The sequence below is a fragment of the Oncorhynchus gorbuscha genome, linkage group LG10 (genome assembly GCF_021184085.1).
Source record: "Oncorhynchus gorbuscha isolate QuinsamMale2020 ecotype Even-year linkage group LG10, OgorEven_v1.0, whole genome shotgun sequence".
In the NCBI taxonomy this organism is placed as follows: Eukaryota; Metazoa; Chordata; class Actinopteri; order Salmoniformes; family Salmonidae; genus Oncorhynchus; species Oncorhynchus gorbuscha.
Window position 1 is genome coordinate 50,568,756 of NC_060182.1, and position 21,641 is coordinate 50,590,396.

Genomic DNA, 21,641 nt, shown 5'->3' on the forward strand with positions numbered 1-21,641 from the left:
AGAGCTGCCAGTCTGCATAGAGCTGCCAGTCTGCATGGAGCAGCCAGAGCTGCCAGTCTACATGGAGCAGCCAGATCTGCCGGTCTGCATGGAGCAGCCAGAGCAGCTAGATCCGCCAGTCAGCCATGATCTTCCAGATCTGCCAGTCAACCAGATTCTTCCAGATCTGCCAGTCAACCAGACTCTTCCAGATCCGCCAGCCAGCCAGGATCTGCCGGAGCCAACTACCTGCCTGAGCTTCCTCTCAGTGCTGAGCTTTCTCTCAGTGCTGAGCTTTCTCTCAGTGCTGGGCTTTCCCTCAGTGCTGGGCTTTCCCTCAGTGCTGGGCTTTCCCTCAGTGCTGGGCTCTCCCTCAGTGCTGGGCTTTCCCTCAGTGCTGCGCTTCCCCTCAGTGCTGAGCTGCCCCTCAGTGCTGAGCTGCCCCTCAGTCCCGAGCTTCCCCTCAGTCCCGAGCTTCCCCTCAGTCCCGAGCTTCCCCTCAGTCCCGAGCTGCCCCTCAGTCCCGAGCTGCCCCTCAGTCCAGTGGGGTTCTGGGTAAGGACTACTAGGCCATGGTCGGCGGCGAGGGTGGACTATCCCAGGACGCGAAGGGGAGGAACTAAGACATTTATGGAGTGGGGTCCATGTCCCGAGCCGGAGCCCCCACCCGGACCCTCCCTATGGTTTTGAGGTGCATCCGGGAGTCCGCACCTTAGGGGGGGGTTCTGTCACGCCTTGGTCTTAGTATTTTGTGTTTTCTTTCTTTATTTGGTAAGGCCAAGGTGTGACATGGGTTATTGTGGTGTGTTTTTTGTCTTGGGGTTTTGTGGGGTGACTAATTAGTCTATGGCTGTCTGAGGCGGTTCTCAATCAGAGTCAGGTGATTTATCGTTGTCTCTGATTGGTAACCATATTTAGGCAGCCATATTCTGTGAGTGTTTTCGTGGGTGATTGTTCCTGTCTCTGTGTTAGTGTTCACCGGATAGGCTGTAATAGGTTTCGCGTTTCGTTTGTTGTTTTTGTATATTATGTTATTTCATGTATCGTCGATTCTACATTAAAGAACATGAGTAACCACCACACTGCATTTTGGTCCGCTTCTCCTTCAACTGACGAACGCCGTTACAATGTCTTGAAATATGCTGACAGACAGATTGAAAGTAAGTGTCCATTGTAATAGTTCGGACAGCCAACTTTCTAGCTCAGTTCATAACTTTTAGACTTTCCCAGAAAGCATGGATTATTGTTTTCCAAGATAGTGTGATGGAAAATTTTATGTTTGTGCTTCTTCTAATAACCAATTTCTGTGTTAATGCAAGTGACTGATTGAAAAAAATCGTCATTATCAGTATCTGCAATTTGGCAGCACGCCCAGAACTTTGTTTTGAGAACGAAAGGATATCTCAGTTACAAGGTCTAAGCTTGGAGAGATAATATAATAATAATATAAAGCCTTGTGAGTTATTGTTCTGTCACATGCATGATCCAGTATTGGCCGGTCACATGCTTGAACCAAATGTTAATGATTCATTAATTATGAATAATTAATAAGCTGAATCATGCAAATATAACTTCAGTGTAAGCAGTATACAGTGGGGCAAAAAAGTATTTAGTCAGCCACCAATTGTAATTGTATTATTATTATTTAATAATTGCTCCCACAGTTGATTTCTTCAAACCAAGCTGCTTAGCTATTGCAGATTCAGTCTTCCCAGCCTGGTGCAGGTCTACATTTTTTTTCTGGTGTCCTTTGACAGCTCTTTGGTCTTGGCCATAGTGGAGTGTGACTGTTTGAGGTTGTGGACAGGTGTCTTTTATACTGTTAACAAGTTCAAACAGGTGCCATTAATACAGGTAACGAGTGGAGGACAGAGGAGCCTCTTAAAGAAGAAGTTACAGGTCTGTGAGAGCCAGAAATCTTGCTTGTTTGTAGGTGACCAAATACTTATTTTCCACCATAATTTGCAAATAAATTCATTAAAAAATCCTACAATGTGATTTTCTGGATTATTTTTCTCATTTTGTCTGTCATAGTTGAAGTGTACCTATGATGCAAATTACAGGCCTCTCTCATCTTTTTAAGTGGGAGAACTTGCACAATTGGTGGCTACTAAATACTTTTTTGCCCCACTGTATAAGAGAACTAACGGAACTGCCCCTGCTCCTGACAAACGTGTGCTATGGTGTATCAAGTTTGTTGGAACCTCTCCAGTTAACTGACAATAAATAATTATTCATTTAAGTTTGACTTTGCCTTTTTGTTATTACTACGCCTGTCAATCTTATCAAATATATGATTTAGGTCACCTGCTAAAATAACAGTTCCTGTCTGGATTTGATCTAATAGCTTGAATTCTAAATCTAATTCTAATCTAAAAACACCATATTTACCGCTGGTTGAACGGACATTGAAATCAAGGTGTATTTTAAACCATGTAAAGTACAATTCAACATTAGAAAATATTCTTGGTCCATGTGCTTGGATATAAGGGTATAACAATGTATTCTTATTTATCAGAATTCCTACACCTCTGCTGTTACTACAGTAGGTGGCAGCATAGGCTTCTCCAACTCCTCTTTAAATATTCAATTTCTCCTTTTTTTTAAATGTAACCCTTTTTCTAAAATTAATTAAATTGTTTTTCCCTCATCAATCTCCTCACAATACCTCATAATGAAAAAGTGAAGAGGCGACTCTGGGATGCTGGCCTACTAGGCTGAGTTGCAAAGAAAAATCCATATCTCAGACTGGCCAATAAAAGAAAAGATTAAGATGGGCAAAAGAACACAGACACTGGACAGAGGAACTATGCCTAGAAGGCTAGCATCCTGGAGTCACCTCTTCAGAGTTTATAATTGTTTTTTATTTGTATTATGATTGTTATTATAAAAAATGGTTACCCATTTTTCCTCGCCAATTTCATGGTATCCAATTGGTATCCAACAGTCTTGTCTCATCGCTGCAACTCCTGTATGGAGAGGTGAGAGCTGGGCGTCCTCCGAAACACAACCCAACCAAGCTGCACTGTGTCTTGACACAATGCCCACCTAACCCGGAAGCCAGCTGCACCAATGTGTCAGAGGAAATACTGTACACCTGGCGACCGTGTCAGAGTGCACTGCGCCCAGCCCGCCACAGGAGTTGCTGGTGCCCGATGGGACAAGGACATCCCTGCCTGCCAAACCCTCCCCTAACTCAGATTACGCTGGGCCAATTGTGCGCCACCCCTTGTGTCTCCCGGCCGTGGCCGCCTGCGACAGAGCCTGGGCTCGAACCCACAATCTCTAGTGGCACAGCTAGCACTGCGATGCAGTGCCTTAGACTACCATGCCACTCAGGAGGCGCCTCTTCATTGTTGACATTGAAATTACTGAGGATTTTTTACATTTAATCTACAGTGGGGAGAACAAGTATTTGATACACTGCCGTTTTTGCAGGTTTTCCTACTTACAAAGCATGTAGAGGTTTGTAATTCTTTAGACTATGGCCTTTCAAGTCACCCAGTAGTGCCATTTGCAGAGTTAGCTCCAGGTAAATGTTACAATTCTTCTTTAGCCATTCCTGAACCTGCAACCAAAAACAAGCTACAGACTGTATGGACCAAAACAAATCATCTAATGAGTCTGTCTCTTCACAGCAAAATCTGCTGAGCTGGGATGTGTCACGCCTTGGTCTTAGTATTTTGTGTTTTCTTTAATTATTTGTTTAGGCCAGGGTGTGACATGGGTTTATTGTGTTGTCGTATTGGGGTTTTTGTAGGCATTGGGATTGTGGGTGATTAGGGGTGTGTCTAGCATAGGCTTGGCTGCCTGAGGCGGTTCTCAATCAGAGTCAGGTGATTCTCGTTGTCTCTGATTGGGAACCATATTTAGGTAGCCTGGGTTTCACTGTGTATTTTGTGGGTGATTGTTCCTGTCTCTGTGTTAGTTATTCACCAGACAGGCTGTATAGGTTTTCACGTTCCGTTTGTTGTTTTGTATTTATTTAGTTATTTCATGTATCGCTTTTCTTCATTAAAGAACATGAGTAACCACCATGCTGCATTTTGGTCCGAATCTCCTTCAACAGATGAACGCCGTTACAGGATGGTTGTATCCCTCATATTCATAACATTCTATATTGGCTGCAATAATTTTGTATAATAAATTAAATTGAGAAAAGTTTTTAATCCTGCGTTGTTTTGTGTATCAGTTCATACATAAACCATGTGCCATGGACTTGGCACATCAAAAATATCTTCCCAACTATTTTTCAACCTCTATGGCACAGCTGTCAATTTATTGGTCCTTAAATGAAACTGGTATACTTATTTTATTTAACACAATTTTCTTTAACCAATTTGGTCTTGAATGTAGGGTCAACAGACAAGTTCCTTACCTTCTCCCCTTCCACTTGCCTCTTCCATTGTTGCAGTATTGCTGCAATCAGTTGGCGAGTTATGTCACTCATTTTGTTTTCTTGCTGGTCCAGTTTCTCTTATAAAATGTGCTCCTTTGTTTCCAGAAGGCAAATTTTGTTGTCCTGTTTGTCCATGCACCCGCCCTGTATATGCATATCTTACACGATAGACTCTACTTTCCTTGCGAGAAAATCACCTTTTTTTTAACAACATATTGTTATAACAGTTATTTTGTTTTGGTGTTATCCTGGATATCCATTAGCTGGTCGTTATTTTAATCTCCGAGTTGTTCTTTGTCTTTTCCTCTAAGGGAAGCCATGGCTTGTTGGGTTCGAGTCACAGCGTTGCTTTACCCACAGATTGGTTCGCTGTTGTATATAACTGACCGCTCACTCTCTCCCTGTTGCTTGATCTAACGACTTTAGAGGCTTAATTTAAACTATATTGTCTGGCTTCTTCATATAATCACAGTTTTGACAGTACAAAACAGAGCTACTGTTCTATCGGTACACGTATGCGCCTCTCAAAAGGTGATTCTAACATGTATTGACTCAGGGGTGTGAATACTTATGTAAATTATGCATTTTTCTATTTAATTTTCTAAACATTTCCATGTATTACTAACATCTTTTTATTTGGTTATTATGGGGTATTGTGTTTTTAAAAATCTATTTTGAATTCAGGCTGTAACAACAAAATGTGGAATAAGTCAAGGGGTATGAATACTTTCTGAAAGCACTGTATGTTGTGCAATGCTGCTAGAATCTTATTCCAAATTATTCTCAGCTGTAATGTCTGACAAAGGTTCTTCCATCAAGTATCAGCTCTGGGTTGTGAAGACATCTGCAATCAAGACATCTTTTTAACTTTTTTTCATTTTGAAAATGTGAAGTAGGTTGTGTAGATCTGTATACATTTTTAGTGAACAGGTTAAGGCAGCAAAATGTGAAGGGGTGGGTGCAAGGGGTGTGTAGACTTTCACTAGGCACTGTATCCCTTCTGATTGTGCCACAAGATATTTTAAAAGGTTTGGGAGCCCCTATCAAACAGATGACGATACTAACCTTAATACCAGTGAAGAGTTGTCTACAGAGTTTACTCGGTCCCATGGATTCTTTCCAGCACCTAGAAGGAGAGACGATCACAATTAGAAAAGGCACATTTTAAAAAGCAATATCGCTCAAAACAGGCAATAAAAAATATAATGGTCAGACTCAGAAAAATGTGGAGGCAAGAGTGTGTATACCTGTAAAGTTCTGTCCTGGCTTGGTATCCTCCTATAATGGAAAATTAAAATGGATGATTGTGTGTTTGTGTGTGTGTGTAAATATATATAAATATATATACACACACACACACACACACACACACACACACACACACACACACACACACACACACACACACACACACACACACACACACACACACACACACACACACACACACACACACACACACACACACACACACATATATATATATGTATGTGTGTTCTTTATTTTTTACCATTTTCTACATTGTAGAATAATAGCGAAGACATCAAAACTATTAAATAACATATATGGCATCATGTAGTTATTTAAAAGGTGTTAAACAAATAAAAATATAATTTAGATTTTAGAGGCTTCAAAGTAGCCAAGCTTTGCCTTGATGACAGCTTCGGAAATTCTTGGCATTCTAGTATCGTTAATATCATCAACTGGAGCGACAGGTAGCCTAGTGGTTAGAGTGTTGAACTAGTAACTGAAAGGTTGCAAGATCCAATCCCTGAGATGACTAGGTAAAGAATATGTTGTTCTGCCCCTGAACATGGCAGTTAACCCACTGTTCCTAGGCTGTCATTGAAAATTAGAATTTGTTCTTAGCTGACCTGCCTAGTTAAATTCTCTCAACCAGCTTCATGAGGAATGATTTTCAAACAGTCTCGAAGGAGTTCCCACATATACTGAGCACTTGTTGGCTGCATTTCCTTCACTCTGCAGTCCAACTCATCCCCAAACCATCTCATTTTGGTTGAGGTCAGGTGATTGTGGAGGCCAGGTCATCTGATGCAGCACTCCATCACTCCTCCTTCTTGGTCAAATAGTTCTTACACAGCCTGGATGTGTGTCACTGGGCAGCTCTTAGCTGTGCTTCCCTTTGTAGTCTGTAATAGTTGCAAGCCCTGCCACATCCGACGAGCATCGGAGCCGGTGTAGTACGATTTGATCTTAGTCCTGTATTGACGCTTGCCTGTTTGATGGTTCATCGGAGGGCATAGTGTGATTTCTTATAAGCTTTCGGGTTAGAGTCCCGCTCCTTTTAGCTCAGTGCGGATGTGTCCTGTAATCCATTGCTTCTGGTTGGGGTATGTACATACAGTCACTGTGGGGACAACGTCATCGATGCACTAATTGATGAAGCCAGTGACTGACGTGGTGTACTCCTCAATGCCATCAGAGGAATCCAGGAACAAATTCCAGTCTGTGCTAGCAAAACAGTCCTGTAGCTTATCATCTGTTTCATCTGACCACTTTTTTTATTGACCGAGTCACTTGTGCTTCCTGCTTTAATTTTTGCTTGTAAGCAGCTTTCAGGAGGATAGAATTATGGTCAGATTTGCCAAATGGAGGGCGACAGAGAGCTTTGTACGCGTCTCTGTGTGTGGAGTAAAGGTAGTCTATAGTTTTTCCCCCTCTGGTTGCACATTTAACATGTTGGTAGAAATGAGGTCAAACGGAATTAAGTTCCCCTGCATCAAAGTCCCTGGCTACTAGGAGCGCCGTCTCTGGAGGAGCGTTTTCCTGTTTGCTTATGGCGGTATACAGCTCATTGAGTGCGGTCTTAGTGCCAGCATCGCTCTGTGGTGGTATGTAGACAGATGCGACAAATACAGATGAAAACTCTCTAGGTGTGGTCTACAGCTTATCATGAGATACTCTACCTCAGGCGAACAAAACCTTGAGATTTCCGAATATATCGTGCACTTGTTTAAAAATATACATAGACCACACCCCTTGTCTTACCAGAGACTGCTGTTCTATCCTGCTGATAGAGTGTGTAACCCGCCAGCTGTATGTTGTTAATGTCGTCGACTCGGTGAAACATAATATATTACAGTTTTTAATGTCCCGTTGGTAGGATATGTGCTTTAAGTTCTTCCAATTTATTATGCAACGATGGTATGTTGGCCAATGGGACCGATGGCGATAACTATTCCATCTCCTTTCTCCTGCAAATTATGAGGATGAGGGCCTGTTTGGGTGTCAAGAGTAAATCCCTCTCGTCTGACTCATTAAAGAAAAAATCTTCATCCAATTCAAGGTGAGTAAATCGCTATTCTGATGTCCAGAAGATCTTTGAGATCATACAAGATGGTAGCAACAACATTATGTACAGTTGAAGTCAGAAGTTTACATACACTTAGGTTGGAGTCATTAAAACTTGTTTTTCAACCACTCCACACATTTCTTGTTAATCTTGAAACTAGGGGGCACTATTGGGCTATTTTGTCAGGACAAGATGCTAGAATATGCATATAATTGACAGCTTAGGATAGAAAACACTCAAAAGTTTCCAAAACTGTACAAATATTGTCTGTGAGTATAACATAACTGATTTTGCAGGCGGAAGCCTGAGAAAAATCTAATCAGGAAGTGACTCATGTTTTGAAAGCTCTGCGTTCCGATGCGTCCCTATTGAGCAGTGAATGGGCTATCAACCAGACTCCTTTTTCTACGTATTCCCCAAGGAGTCTACAGAATTTCAGGCTTTTATGTTGAAGAATGAGCGTAAACGACTACATTGCGTAAGTGTCCGGCTGAGGGCTCTCAGAGTTATTCTTGCGTAATAGACAGAGGTAGCTATTTTTCCTCCCGGTCTTACTGAAAATACAGCTGTTCCTGTTGATATATTATCGAATAGATATTTGAAAAACACATTGAGGATTGATTATAAACAACGTTTGCCATGTTTCTGTCGATATTATGGAGGTAATTTGGAATATTTTTCAGCGTTGTCATGACCGCAATTTCCGGTCGAATTCTCAGCCAAACGTGAAGAACTAATGGAGTTATTTCGGCTACAAAAATAATATTTTTCGAAAAAAGGAACACTTGCTATCTAACTGGGAGTCTCGTGAGTGAAAACATCCGAAGCTCATCAAAGGTAAACAAATTAATTTGATTATTTTCTGATTTTCGTGACCAGGTTGCCTGCTGCTAGCTAGGCATAATGCTAGGCTATCGATAAACTTACACAAATGCTTGTCTTGCTTTGGCTGTAAAGCATAATTTCAAAATCTGAGATGACAGGGTGATTAACAAAAGGCTAAGCTGTGTTTCAATATATTTCACTTGTGATTTCATGAACATGAATATTTTCTAGTAATATTTTTTGTCCGTTGCGTTATGCTAATGAGTGACAGTTGATGACAATTCTCCCGGATCCGGGAGAGGGAGTTCCAAGTTAACAAACTAGTTTTGGGAAGTCGGTTAGGACATCTACTTTGTATATGACACAAGTAACTTTTCCAACAATTGTTTACAGACAGATTATTTAACTTATAATTCACAGTATCACAATTCCAGTAGGTCAGAAGTTGACATACACTAAGTTGACTGTGCCTTTAAACAGCTTGGAAAATTCCAGAAAATGATGCCATGGCTTTAGAAGCTTCTGATAGGCTAATAATCATTTGACATCATTTGAGTAAATTGGAGGTGTACCTGTGGATGTATTTCAAGGCCTACCTTCAAACTCAGTGCCTCTTTGGGAAAATCAAAAGAAATCAGCCAAGACCCCAGAAAAAAATTGTAGACCTCCACAAATCTTGTTCATCCTTGGGAGCAATTTCCAAATGCCTGAAGGTACCACGTTCATCTGTACAAACAATAGTACGCAATTATAAACACCATGGGACCACACAGCTGTCATACCGCTTAGGAAGGAGATGCGTTCTGTCTCCTAGAGATGAACGTACTTTGGTGCAAATCAATCCCAGAACTACAGCAAAGGAACTTGTGAAGATGCTGGAGGCAACAGGTACCAAAGTATCTATATCCACAGTAAAATTAGTTCTATATCCACATAACCTGAATGGCCGCTCAGCAAGGAAGAATTGACTGCTCCAAAACCGACCTAAAAAACTTTTAGAGAAATGTCCTCTGGTCTGATGAAACAAAAATATAACTGTTTGGCCATAATGACCATTGTTATCTTTGGAGGAAAAAGGGGGAGGCTTGCAAGCTGAAGAACACCATCCCAACCATGAAGCACGGGGGTGGCAGCATCATGTTGTGGGGGTGCTTTGCTGCAGAAGGGCCTGGTGCACTTCACAAAATAGATGGCATCAGGAGGACGGAAAATTATGTGGATATATTGAAGAAACATCTCAAGACAAGTCAAGTCAAGAAGTTGAAGCTTGGTCGCAAATGGGTCTTCCAAATGGACAATGACCCCAAGCATACTTCCAAAGTTGTGCCAAAATGGCTTAAGGACAACAAAGTCAAGGTATTGGAGTGGCCATCACAAAGCCCTGACCTCAATCCCATAGAACATTTGTGGGCAGAACTGAAAAAGTGTGTGCGAGCAATGAGGCCTACAAACCTGACTCTGTCAGGAGGAATGGACAAAATTCACCCAACTTATTGTGGGAAGGTTGTGGAAGGCTACCCCGAAACGTTTGACCCAAGTTAAACCATTTAAAGGTAATGCTACCAAATACTAATTGAGTGTATGTAAACTTCACTGGGAATGTGATGAAAGAAATAAAATCTGAAATAAATTATTATCTCTACTATTATTCTGACATTTTACATTCTTAAAATAAAGTGGTGATCCTAACTGACCAAAGACAGGGAATTTTTACTTGGATTAAATGTCAGGAATTCTGAAAAACTGAGTTTTAACGTATTTGGCTAAAGTGTATGTAAACTTCCGAATTCAACAGTAAAAAATAAGTTACAAACAATGTGGAAAAACAAACAAAATAGCACGATTGGTTAAGAGCCAATGAAACCACAGCCATCCTCTCCATCCACCCCCACACAATCACACCTCCTCCTCAATGCTTCACGGTGGGAACCACATATGCAGAGATCATCCTTTCATCTACTCTGGCTCACACAACATTTTTACATTTGGACTCACCTGTCCAAAGGTGAGTCCAAATATGTGCTATTTGCTCCTGTTTCTTGGCCCAAGCAAGTCTCTTCTTCTTATTGTTGTCCTTTAGTAGTGATTTATTTGCAGCAATTCAGCCATGAAGGCCTGATTCACACATTCTCATCTGAACAGTTGATGTTATTACTTGAACTCCGTGAAGCATTTATTTGTGCTGTAATCTGAGGTGCAGTTAACTCCAATTAACTTATCCTCTGGAGCAGAGGTGACTCTGGGTCTTCCTTTCCTGTTGCGGTCCTCATGAGAGCCAGTTTTATCATAGTGCTTGATGGTTTTTGCGACTGCACTTGAAAGTTCTTGAAATGTTCCAGATTGACTGACCTTTATGTCTTAAAGTAAAGATGGGACTGTCATTTCTCTTTGCTTATTTGAGCTGTTCCTGACATAATATGGACTTGGTACTTTACCAAATAGGGCTATCTTCTGTATACCACCCCTAACTTGCCACAACTCAACTGATTGGCTCAAACGCATTAAGGAAAGAAATTCCACAAATTCACTTTTAACAAGGCACACCTGTTAAGTGAAATGCATTCCAGGTTGGTTGAGAGAATGCCAAGAGTGTGCAAAGCTGGCATCAAGGCGAAGGGTGGCTACTTTGAAGAATCTAAATGTTTTTTTGGTTACTACATGATTCCATATGTGCTATTTCATAGTTTCGATGTCTTCACTATTATTCTAAAATGTAGAAAATAGTTTATTTTGCTACTACATGACTCTATATGTGCTATTTCATAATTTGGATGTCTTTACTATTATTCTACAATGTAGAAAATAGTAAAAATAAAGAAAAATGGTTGAATGAGTACATGTGTCCAAACTTTTGACTGGTACTGTGTGTATATATATATATATATATATATATATATATATATATATATATATATATATATATATATATATATATATATATATATATACTGAGTGTAGAAGACATTAGGAACACCAGCTCTTTTTCCTGACAGAGGGACCAGGTTAATCCAGGTGAAAGCTATGATCCCTTATTGATGTCACCTGTTAAATCCACTTTAATCAGTTTAGGTGAAGGGGATGCGACAGGTTAAAGAAGGATTTTTAAGCCTTGAGACAATTGAGACATGGATTGTGTATGTGTGCTTTTCAGAGGGTGAATGGGCAAGACAAAACATTTAAGTGCCTTTGAGCGGTGTATGGTAGTAGGTGCCAGGCGCACCGGTTTTAGTGTGAAAAGAACTGTAACACTGCTCGATTTTTCAGTTTCCCATGTGCGCCAAGATTGGTCCACCATCCAAAGGACATCCAGCCAACTTGACACAACTGTGGGAGGCATTGGAGTCAACATGGGCCAGCATCCCTGCGGAATGCTTTCGACACCTTGTAGAGTCCATGCCCCGACGAATTGAGGTTGTTCTGAGGGCAAAAGGGTGTGCAAATCAATATTAGGAAGGTGTTCCTACTGTTTTGTACACTCAGTGTACGAGAAAGTGTGTGCACAAGTCTCTTTAGATTGCTTGAATGCAATTATTGTTGCTGGATAGACCCACCCTAGGAAACTAATACTTGTTATTTTAAAAGAAGATAAACTGTATTACCTCCTCAGGTCTCTCTGAGGCTTTCCGTCTGCAGGAAAAGCAAATTCAGGCATTTAGATAATGAAAAAGACAACTCCAGTCATTTTGTGTTATTTCACAGGCTAGTAGCCTAATTACTTACAATAACATCAAGGAATACCTTTATGAACTCCAGAATGTTCATTTTAAAAAATGTGGTATTTTGATGTGCTAAGGCTGGGGTAGGGATTTTCAATTACATGTATTTCAATTCGATTAAATAAATATTTCTTTCACACTGTTGTTTTCCACTCACCTGCGTGCTAGAAGGGCGTTCATTTCCTGCATCAGCCCCTCCCCTCCAGCTCCACTACCTCCACTCAAGCGGTTGGCATCGTTCTTGGCTCCACCTGTTCCTGGTGGACTGTTCTCATCCTGAGGAGACACAACATTGTTCACCATACGAGTTCCATTTTATAGAAGCCAACCAACAGGTAATGTGTGTATGGTTAGAATGTCCAAGTAATTTTCACATAGATATGAATGGCCTTGTTCAGTGGGTCACACCGTGGCAAAACATTTTCAAACGTATTGCAAAGAAACAAAAAAATTAAGTTTCTTATTGGACATTTAGGTAGTACCTCCTTGTTTCAAAACGTTTTCTTCTTACTGACCATGATCCAAGTCTAAGCTGAGATACTAACCCTTGCAACTTTACGGAGTTTGGCTCCAGCGAGGGCAGCCGCCAGTCCTGAGAGTGGCTGCGCCAGCTCATTCCCTGCCTCCCCTACCGGTGGTCCTCCATCAACTGGCAGTGGAGGGGGCATGGGCAGTGGCACCGTGGCCGGAGGCGGGGGGCCTGGTGGAGGAGGTGGGGCCATGGATGCCATAGGGGCAGGGGGGGGCATAGGCATAGGTGGGGCCACTGGTGGGGCCAAAGCCAGCAATGAGGGAAGAGAAACCGGACCTGGGAGAGAAACAGCATAGGTTCACATCAGGTGACATCAGATTCCTCATTGGCTAACACTGTTGGCGAGCACTGATTGGAACTGATTAGATTAATGGTCTCAGATAAGAATAATTTAATTTAAAGTTAATCAAAATGCAAAAGTACAGATGGCTGAATTTTCTATGGGAACTGTTTATTGTATTCATAATAGGTATATGCTTCCATCCATATAAGCCAGATGAATGTTGTGTGAGGTGTGTGGAGGTGTGTGGAGTCCCCATCCCCGACACACACACAGAACACACACTAGTTGTTCAAGTCCCTTGCTCATTGAGATCTGCTTATACTTACTGCAGGTGGCCGTGGCAGCCTGAGCGACAGAAGAGGGTGTCTGCTTGTGCGAGCCCCCCTCTGATTGGGCTGTGGTGTATGAGGGGGGAGAGAATTGGGGTGCTGGTGGTGGTGGGGGCGTGGCCTGGTACATCTGCTGCTGGGGGTGAAAGGAGGACGGGTACTGGGGCTGGTGGGCAGAGACAGGGACAGGGCCCTGGGCAGACAGACCAATCAGAGGGGGTAAGGAAGAAGCCTCGCCGTAACCTAGCTGCAGCTGTTGCTGCTGAGCAAGGTTATAATAGTCCTCTGATTGACCGTTGGCGTGGGGGAGGTTGGACGGGATGTGGGGTTGGTCAGGCTGGTCTAGGGGGTGGGTCTTGACGCGGCTGTGGAGGGGCGGCAGAGGGTGGGCCACGGGGACAACATGCTGGGGCTGGGGCACGGGGGGCATGTGCACAGGCATCATGCCCACCAAGGGGGGCGTGGAGGGCACGGAGCCATACATGTGGGCATGGGAGGCTGACCAGGTGCCATGTTTGGGGGGCAGCACAGGGTCTTGCAGGGCATGACCTTGGTGGAGGGACTGGGTGTGGTGGAGGGTCCGAGCAGTGGGGGGAGAGAGGGGGATCTGGCGCACCTGCCGGGTCGGGGCCATGGGCACCCCTGGCTGCACGGGTGAGAAGGCCGAGGCCAGGGAGGTGGAGAGCTGGGAGAGCTGGGCGGAGTTGTCGCCAGCCCGTCCGCCCAGCACCTCTCTTTCCTGGGAGGAGGAGGAAGAGGAGGAGGAGGAGGGGGAGGAGTTGGAGGCCACTCGGGCGTAGGAAGGCGGCAGTGTGGCGGCCCGGTAGTGTCTGTACTCAGGAGGGGTGTTTGACGGGTGAGAGGGAGGGGAGGACACCTTATATTGGAGGGTGGAAACAACTATAACACACAGATGGAGGAGGGTGGGGTAGAAAACAAAGGATGTGAAAGAGAGAATAATGAGAAACTAAGCAAAGAAAAAGAAACAAAGACAAACAATTACATAAGAAAAAGAAGCAGAATGCGAACTCTCAGGAAAGCAGGAAGTCGCATTGCCATTCAGCTGCCGATAGCACGCTGACAGAATGAGTGTGGCTCCTGTTTGTGCATGGATAAGCATGAGTAAATAAAGAGGGGGGGGGGTTCAACACAAGCACAGACGTGTCCGAGATAGCTCTCTATCTCAGAGGTAGCTCTCTCATGGTCGTATTCATTAGGGTACACTGTAGCATAACATTTTACAACGGAAAACCATAGTGAGCATATCTTATTGGACATATTCAAGTAGTTCCTCCCTGTTTCAGTCTGTTTTCTCACCATTGGTGCCAAATGAATACAACCCATATGCGCTGCTACACTAGGCTGTGTTTGGTTACCATGATTGTCATGCTATTCCCATGGAGAGAATAGCATCTTAAGCAGTTATCTGACATGGGTAAAACATATTGTGACTTGTGTGTTGACAGACCCTTGTCTAACATGGTAGTGTTTGTCCACAGTAAGTATGTTTGTCTGTAGGCCTTACCTGAGCCAGATGTCTGTCGTTCCCTCTCTTTGTGGGCCACTCCCTGCATCTGCATCTGATGCTGCTCCATCATTTGCCTGCAGATACACAGAGGACACAGACACAAGTTTTAGCCTCTCCCTATTTCCAGCCTTTCAATCTGGGCCCACGAATACATTGTTTCAGAGAGAGAGTGAATAGACACAGAGCATGGGCTCCTGAGTTCTTCTGCAAAAATATAAAATTAGAGTTGGATAAATGTAGATAAACTTGCATTTTTTTGCTAGGACATAAACAGGATACTATCCTCAACATCAAAACCTTAGTTCCAATTCACAATTCCATACCTAAAACCTTGACTTTGGACAAAATTACCTGAATGGACTATTACTACCAAGGCCTATCAAGAAGAAAAAAACTTCTAACAAGCCAAAACCTACAGAAGAAACACAGCGGAACCTGGAAATACCATCCAACACAAAATTGAGTGAGTAATATTCAGTCTGAACCTACTTTCTGAAGCCAAAAAGTAAAAGACAATTACCTCTCTGTAATTTTGTTATATAAAGCTTAAATAAGGCTACCAAGCTGCTAGGAAAGAATCTGACTGAAATTAGCACATAAGTGTGAAGAGAGAGGTGTGAACTCTTAAGGCAACAACAGCAGGAGAGTTTCACAGCCCCTCCCGACCTAAATGCAGAGGCCTTTGAAGTCCCCTCCATCTTTGCAGAGAAGATATCCTCCTCAGAATCCCCAAAATACAACAGCCACAGGACAACTTTGTTTGGACGTTGTAAAGGATCATTCGTAGATACTGGAAAGATATAGCTTGCTAATGATCTCCTTTTCCACGTGGAAATGACAGACAGAGACTTGCGAGCTACATTAGCTAGCTAGCTGGGATTTTTCTACAAGGAATCTGCCTCCCAAAAATGCTTCTCCTAAGTGGGTGTGACACCTAATCCCGGGTGCCTGCTGCACTGCTGCTTGGATTCCACCTGGCGATCTGTTCACCATCTTCCCTGGCCTGTCTCCCCCTGTCTGGTATAGGTACACTCGCCACACACCCCCTCACTCCCAAGCTTTCGATCGCCTCCAGCACACATGCACTGTTGAGTCGAGTGACCCTGAACTTGCAATGGCTAGCCCTAAGTTGTTATATTTTTCACTTGTACTCTATGCTATTTGCCTTTTGACTCCTGTGTTCTTTGTTGACTATGAACTTGCTTGTTTACCCAACCGGGGGACAGTCTGTTTATTCCCACACTCGGGACTCTGACTCTCTATTGTTTACACAGATTCTTGGAATCCCATCCTATTCTAACCACCTCTTGTCGGCTTTGTGATCATGTTACCTGATGAAATTGCTGTACAATATGATCTTGTTGCCATCTGATGCACATTCAAATGTTATAAATCAACACTGCAGAGCAGTCCTCTGCCATGCCCTGATTGTATTACAGTTGATTATATATGGAAATGTGCACGTACACCCTGGCCCATCTACTGTTGCTAGCCCCAATTCTGATGTGTGCTCTGATATCTGCTTCACTGATTTCTGCTCTCGTAAAAGCCTGGGTTTTCTGCACGTTAACACTAGACGCTTATTACCTGAAATGTATCAATTGAAAGTGTGGATTCACAGCTCCAATCCTGATGTGTTGGTCATTACTGAGACGTGGTTAAGAAAGAGTGTTTTGAACACTGATGTTAACCTTTCTGGTGCTAACCTTTTTGGGCAAGAAAGATCTTCCAAAAGTGGTGGAGTGGCAATCTTTACCAAGGAACACTTTCAGTGCTTGGTTGTCTCCACCAAGTCATTCCCCAAACAATTTGATTTGCTGGTTTTATGCATTAAGCTTTCAAATAAATCTTTGTTGACTGTTGCTGGGTGTTATCGGCTACCATCAGCTCCTCTAGTGTTATCTTCACATCTTCTGGTATGGTATGTTAATTCTTAGTGAGTCCTTTTAAGCACTCTGGTCCATCACACCTCATTCGGGAAGTGGCTACGTAATGTGCAAAGGACATTTCAAAAAACTATCTCATTAGAAAACCAAAATCACATTCCTATCTTAGCAACAAAAGTTTAATCATTCTCTTCATATTGTATTCACAATGTATTAGATGGAAACTTGACAGCCAAGGGGGGTTTCTTTCCTAAGTTACAGTATTTAGTTCATACAGTTTTTAATAACATCACAGAATGACAAGTAATATGACATCATTATTCTTTATCTCTGCACTGACCATTCCTAACATTCCTATCTTAGAAATATTGTTTGAGTATTCACTTTCTGGGTGTTATAGTTTTGGCTGCAAAAGTCTTCTGGGGGACAAAGGCATTCCTTTGGTTGATACTGAAGAGCAGGAGTGAGATTCCCCTCCTCCCTAATTTATGACAGTCAAAACCGGCCCAGTCCCCCCTTTCCTCTTCTGTGGGTGAGAGGGGTGTGGTCATCATCAGCCATTTGCCAAGCTGATTTGAGGCCATGGCTCCTCAGCCAGGAGAGTCATGACAATGCATACTCAGGCTGACTAGCTATCGTCCAGGCAAATGAGAAATAAGTGCACTCAGGCTATCAGGAAGGGAAAAGTTAGTTACTTTAAGGAGCAGTTCTCTCTCTGTGGGTCTAACCCCAAGAAATTATGGAAAATGGTTAAAGACCTGGAGAATATACCCTCCTCCTCACGGCTGCCCATATCCCTTAATGTTGACAATGATGAGCACATGGCTGAGCTCTAATCACCACTTCATTAAGTCAAGATTCCTATTTGACTCTGCCATGCCTCCTTGCCTGTCCAACATTTCCTCATCTCCCACCCCTTTTAATGTGACTATCCCCAATAATCCTCCCTCTTTTTCCCCTGCCCCGCAACAAAGTTTCTCCCTGCAGGTGGTCACTGAGTCCGAGGTGCTAAAGGAGCTCCTTAAACTTGACCCCAAAAAAACATCTGGTTCAGACCCTTTCTTCTTTAAGGTTGCTGCTCCTATAGTTGCCAAGCCTGTCTCTCCTCCCTGGGAAGGTTCCCATTGCTTGGAATGCAGCCACGGCGTGTCCTTTATTTAAAAGTTATAAGGCCAATTTCTATTTTGCCCTTTTTATCAAAAATGTTGGAAAAACATGTCAATAATTAAGTGACTGGCTTTCTTGATGTCTATAGTATTCTTTCGGGTATGTAATCTGGTTTCGGTTCAGGTTATGGATGTGTCACTGCAACCTTAAAGGTCGTAAATGATGTCACCATTGCCCTTGACTCTAATAAATGTTGGACTGCTATTTTTATTGACTTGGCCAAAGCTTTTGATACGGTAGACCATTCCATTCTTGTGGGCCGGCTAATGAGTATTGGTGTCTCTGAGGGGTATTTGGTTTGCTAACTACCTCTCTCAAAGAGTGCAGTGTATAAAGTCAGATCATCTGCCATTTCAACCACTGCCTGTCACCAAGGGAGTACCCCAAGGCTTGATCCTAGGCCCCACACTCTTCTCAATTTACATCAACAACATAGCTCAAGCAGTAGGAAGCTCTCTCATTCATATGCAGATGATACAGTCTTATACTCAGCTGGCCCCTCCCTGGATTTTGTGTTAAAAGCTTTCTTAGTGTCCAACAAGCTTTCTCTGCCCTTAACCTTGTTCTGAACACCTCCTATACAAAAGGTCACGTGGTTTGGTAAGAAGAATGCCCCTTTCCCCACCGGTGTGATTACTACCTCTGAGGGTTTAGAGCTTGAGGTAGTCACCTCATACAAGTACTTGTGAGTATGGCTAGACGGTACTCAGCACATCAAAGCTGCAGGCTATGCTTACATCTAGACTTGTGTTTCCTCTATCGTAATCGCTCCTCCTTCACCACAGCTGCCAAACTAACCCTGATTCAGATGACCATCCTACCCATGCTAGATTACGGAGACATAATCTATAGATCGGCAGGTAAGGGTGCTCTCGAATGGCTAGATGTTCTTTACCATTCGACCATCAGATTTGCCACCAATGGCCCCCCGAGTGGCGCAGTGGTCTAAGGCATTGCATTGCAGTGCTAGCTGTGCCACTAGAGATCCTGATCGAGCCCAGGCTCTGTTGCAGCCGGCTGTGACCGGGAGACCCATGGGGCGGCACACAATTTGACCCAGCATCGTCCGGGTTAGGGGAGGGTTTGGCCGGCAGGGATGTTCTTGTCCCATCGTCGCCAGGAGCACAGTGTTTCCTCCGACACATTGGTGCGGCTTGGCTTGATTGTGTTGTGGGGGACACACGGCTCTCGACATTCACCTCAACCGAGTCCGTATGGGAGTTGCAGTGGCGGGACAAGACTGTAACAACCAATTGGAAACCACAAACCTGGAGAGAGAAATACAAGATTTGCCACCAATGCTCCTTATAGGACATATCACTGCACTCTATACTCCTCTGTAAACAGGTAATCTCTGTATACCCGTCACAAGACCCCACTGGTTGATGCTTATTTATAAAACCCTCTTGGCCTCACTCCCCCCTATCTGAGATACCTACTGCAGCCCTCATCCTCAACATACAACACCCGTTTTGCCAGTCACATTCTGTTAAAGGTCCCCAAAGCAGGGTCGCTCCTCTTTTTAATTCGCTGCACCTGGCGACTGGAACGAGCTGCAAAAAACTCTCAAACTGGAACATTTTATCTCCATCTCTTAATTCAAAGACTCAATCATGGACAGTCTTACTGACAGTTGTGGCTTCTTCACGTGATTGTTGTCTCTACCTTTTTGCCCTTTGCGCTGTTGTCTTTGCCCAATTAATGTTTGTACCATGTTTTGTGCAGCAACCATGTTGTGCTGCTGTCACGTTGGGTTGCTACCATGCTGCGTTTTCATGTGTTGCTTATGTTGACGTCTTAGGTCTCTCTTTATGTAGTGTTGTGTTGTCTCTTGTCGTGATGTGTTTTTACATTTTTAATCCTGAGGGGGAAAAGGTTTGGTCATGCCCTCTTCAAGACTGTTTTGGTGTATTTGGACCATGATAGTTCATTTTGATGTTGACACCAAGGAACTTGAAACTCTCTCGACCTGCTCCACTACAGCCCTGTCGATGTTAATGGGGGCCTGTTCAGTCCGCCTTTTCCTGTAGTCCACGATCAGCTCCTTTGTCTTGCTCACATTGAGGGAGAGGTTGTTGTCCTTGCACCACACTGCCAGCCTGTACTGCAGGGCCAATCACCAGAGTTTCATAACATTTGCGGCCAAAATATATAATCCTGTTTTAGATTTATACACTATATACTATACAAAAGTACGTGGACAACCCTTTTTATATTACTGGATTTGGCTATTTCAGCCACACTCATGGCTGACCGGTGTATAAAATTGAGCACACAGCCATACAATCTCCATAGACAAACATTAGAATGGCCTTATTGAAGAGCTCAGTGACTTTCAACATGGTACCGTCATAGGATGCCACCTTTTCAACAAGTCAGTTCAGCAAAATTCTGCCCTGCGAGAGCTACCCCAGTCTGTGCTATTATTGTGTTGTGGAAACGTTTAGGAGCAACAACGGCTAAGCCGTGAAGTGGTACGCCACACAAGTTCACAGAACGGGACCGCTGAGTGCTGAAACATGTGGCGCTTAAAAATCGCCTGTCCTCTGTTGCAACACTCACTACCGAAATCCAAACTGCCTCTGAAAGCAACGTCAGCACAATAACTGTTGTCAGGAGCTTCATGAAATTGTTTTCCATGGACGAGCAGCCACACACAAGCCTAAGATCAGCATGCACAATGCCAAGCGTCGGCTGGAGTGGTGTAATGCTCGCCGCCATTGGAGCAGTTGAAATGTGTTCTCTGGAGTGATGAATCACGCTTCACCATCTGGCAGTGTGACAGACAAATCTGGGTTTGGCAGATGCCAGCCGACAATTGGAATTGTGCAGAATTGATCTTAGGCTGCTCAGCTATGGAAACCCGTTTCATGAAGCTTCCAAGTTGAGTCACAGCTCTTCAGGAAGGACTTTCTACTTCCAATGTTTGTCTATGGAGATTGCATGGCAGTGTGCTCGATTTTATACACCTGTCAGCAACGGGTGTGGCTGAAACATCCACTCAAGTGGTGTCCACATACTTTTGTTTATATAGTGTATGTATTGGATAGTGGCACAATCATTTGGGCTTTTTGGGCTTGGGCTCATTAAATGTTGTTAATGTCGGGTTCGGCTCATAAAATGTATTTAATGTATGGCTCATCAGGCTCAGGTAGCATCAGGTTTTAATTTTCATGCTGATCAAAGCTGTAATCAAATCCAGACATGTATTTTCTTTTGAATGACACTTCCGGTTTTAGCAAAAAATACTAGGTTACGTGGGAGAAAAGTGATTTATTCTCGGGATGGAACATTTGTAAAATACAGGGAAAATATTCAACCCTAATGTGAGTTTAGCACCTCTTTCCACTACTAGAGTGGACTAAAAACACAACACGAGCCACTGGGTATGTGGTAGGCCTGATGTGTTTTGTATCCTTAAACAAACTACCTTCAGACAAATTAAATGAAGAACACTTTCAGTGATGGATACAAGCAAGTTTTCAAACCAGTTTCTTTATCAATGTCTTTTGTTTTGTGAGTTCTACTGTGCACCACGCTTTGTCATCACTATTTGGTGTTTTTATGAAGGTCAGAGGGGCCTTACCTCCTGTGTGCATCGGGGTCTTCTGAGGAGGGCCCATTTTTACGTTGGACAGCAGGGCCTGAGGTGAGAAACAAACAGATTTTCAGCTTTTAGAAAAA

General features: G+C 43.2%; 1 protein-coding gene across 5 annotated transcripts in view; it reads right to left on the bottom strand.

Moving 5' to 3' along the window:
• Positions 1-21,641, bottom strand: part of LOC124046216 (ena/VASP-like protein) — a 68,313-nt gene that overhangs the window by 9,665 nt on the left and 37,007 nt on the right. For all 5 annotated transcript variants that reach the window (XM_046366344.1, XM_046366342.1, XM_046366345.1 and 2 more), the window contains 8 exons: positions 21,544-21,601; positions 14,902-14,978; positions 13,374-14,276; positions 12,778-13,040; positions 12,390-12,508; positions 12,116-12,143; positions 5,626-5,656; positions 5,444-5,504 (listed from right to left, as the gene is read on the bottom strand). In XM_046366344.1, the coding sequence (XP_046222300.1) occupies positions 5,444-5,504; positions 5,626-5,656; positions 12,116-12,143; positions 12,390-12,508; positions 12,778-13,040; positions 13,374-14,276; positions 14,902-14,978; positions 21,544-21,601 (1,540 nt within the window). The remainder of the gene's footprint in view (positions 1-5,443; positions 5,505-5,625; positions 5,657-12,115; positions 12,144-12,389; positions 12,509-12,777; positions 13,041-13,373; positions 14,277-14,901; positions 14,979-21,543; positions 21,602-21,641) is intronic.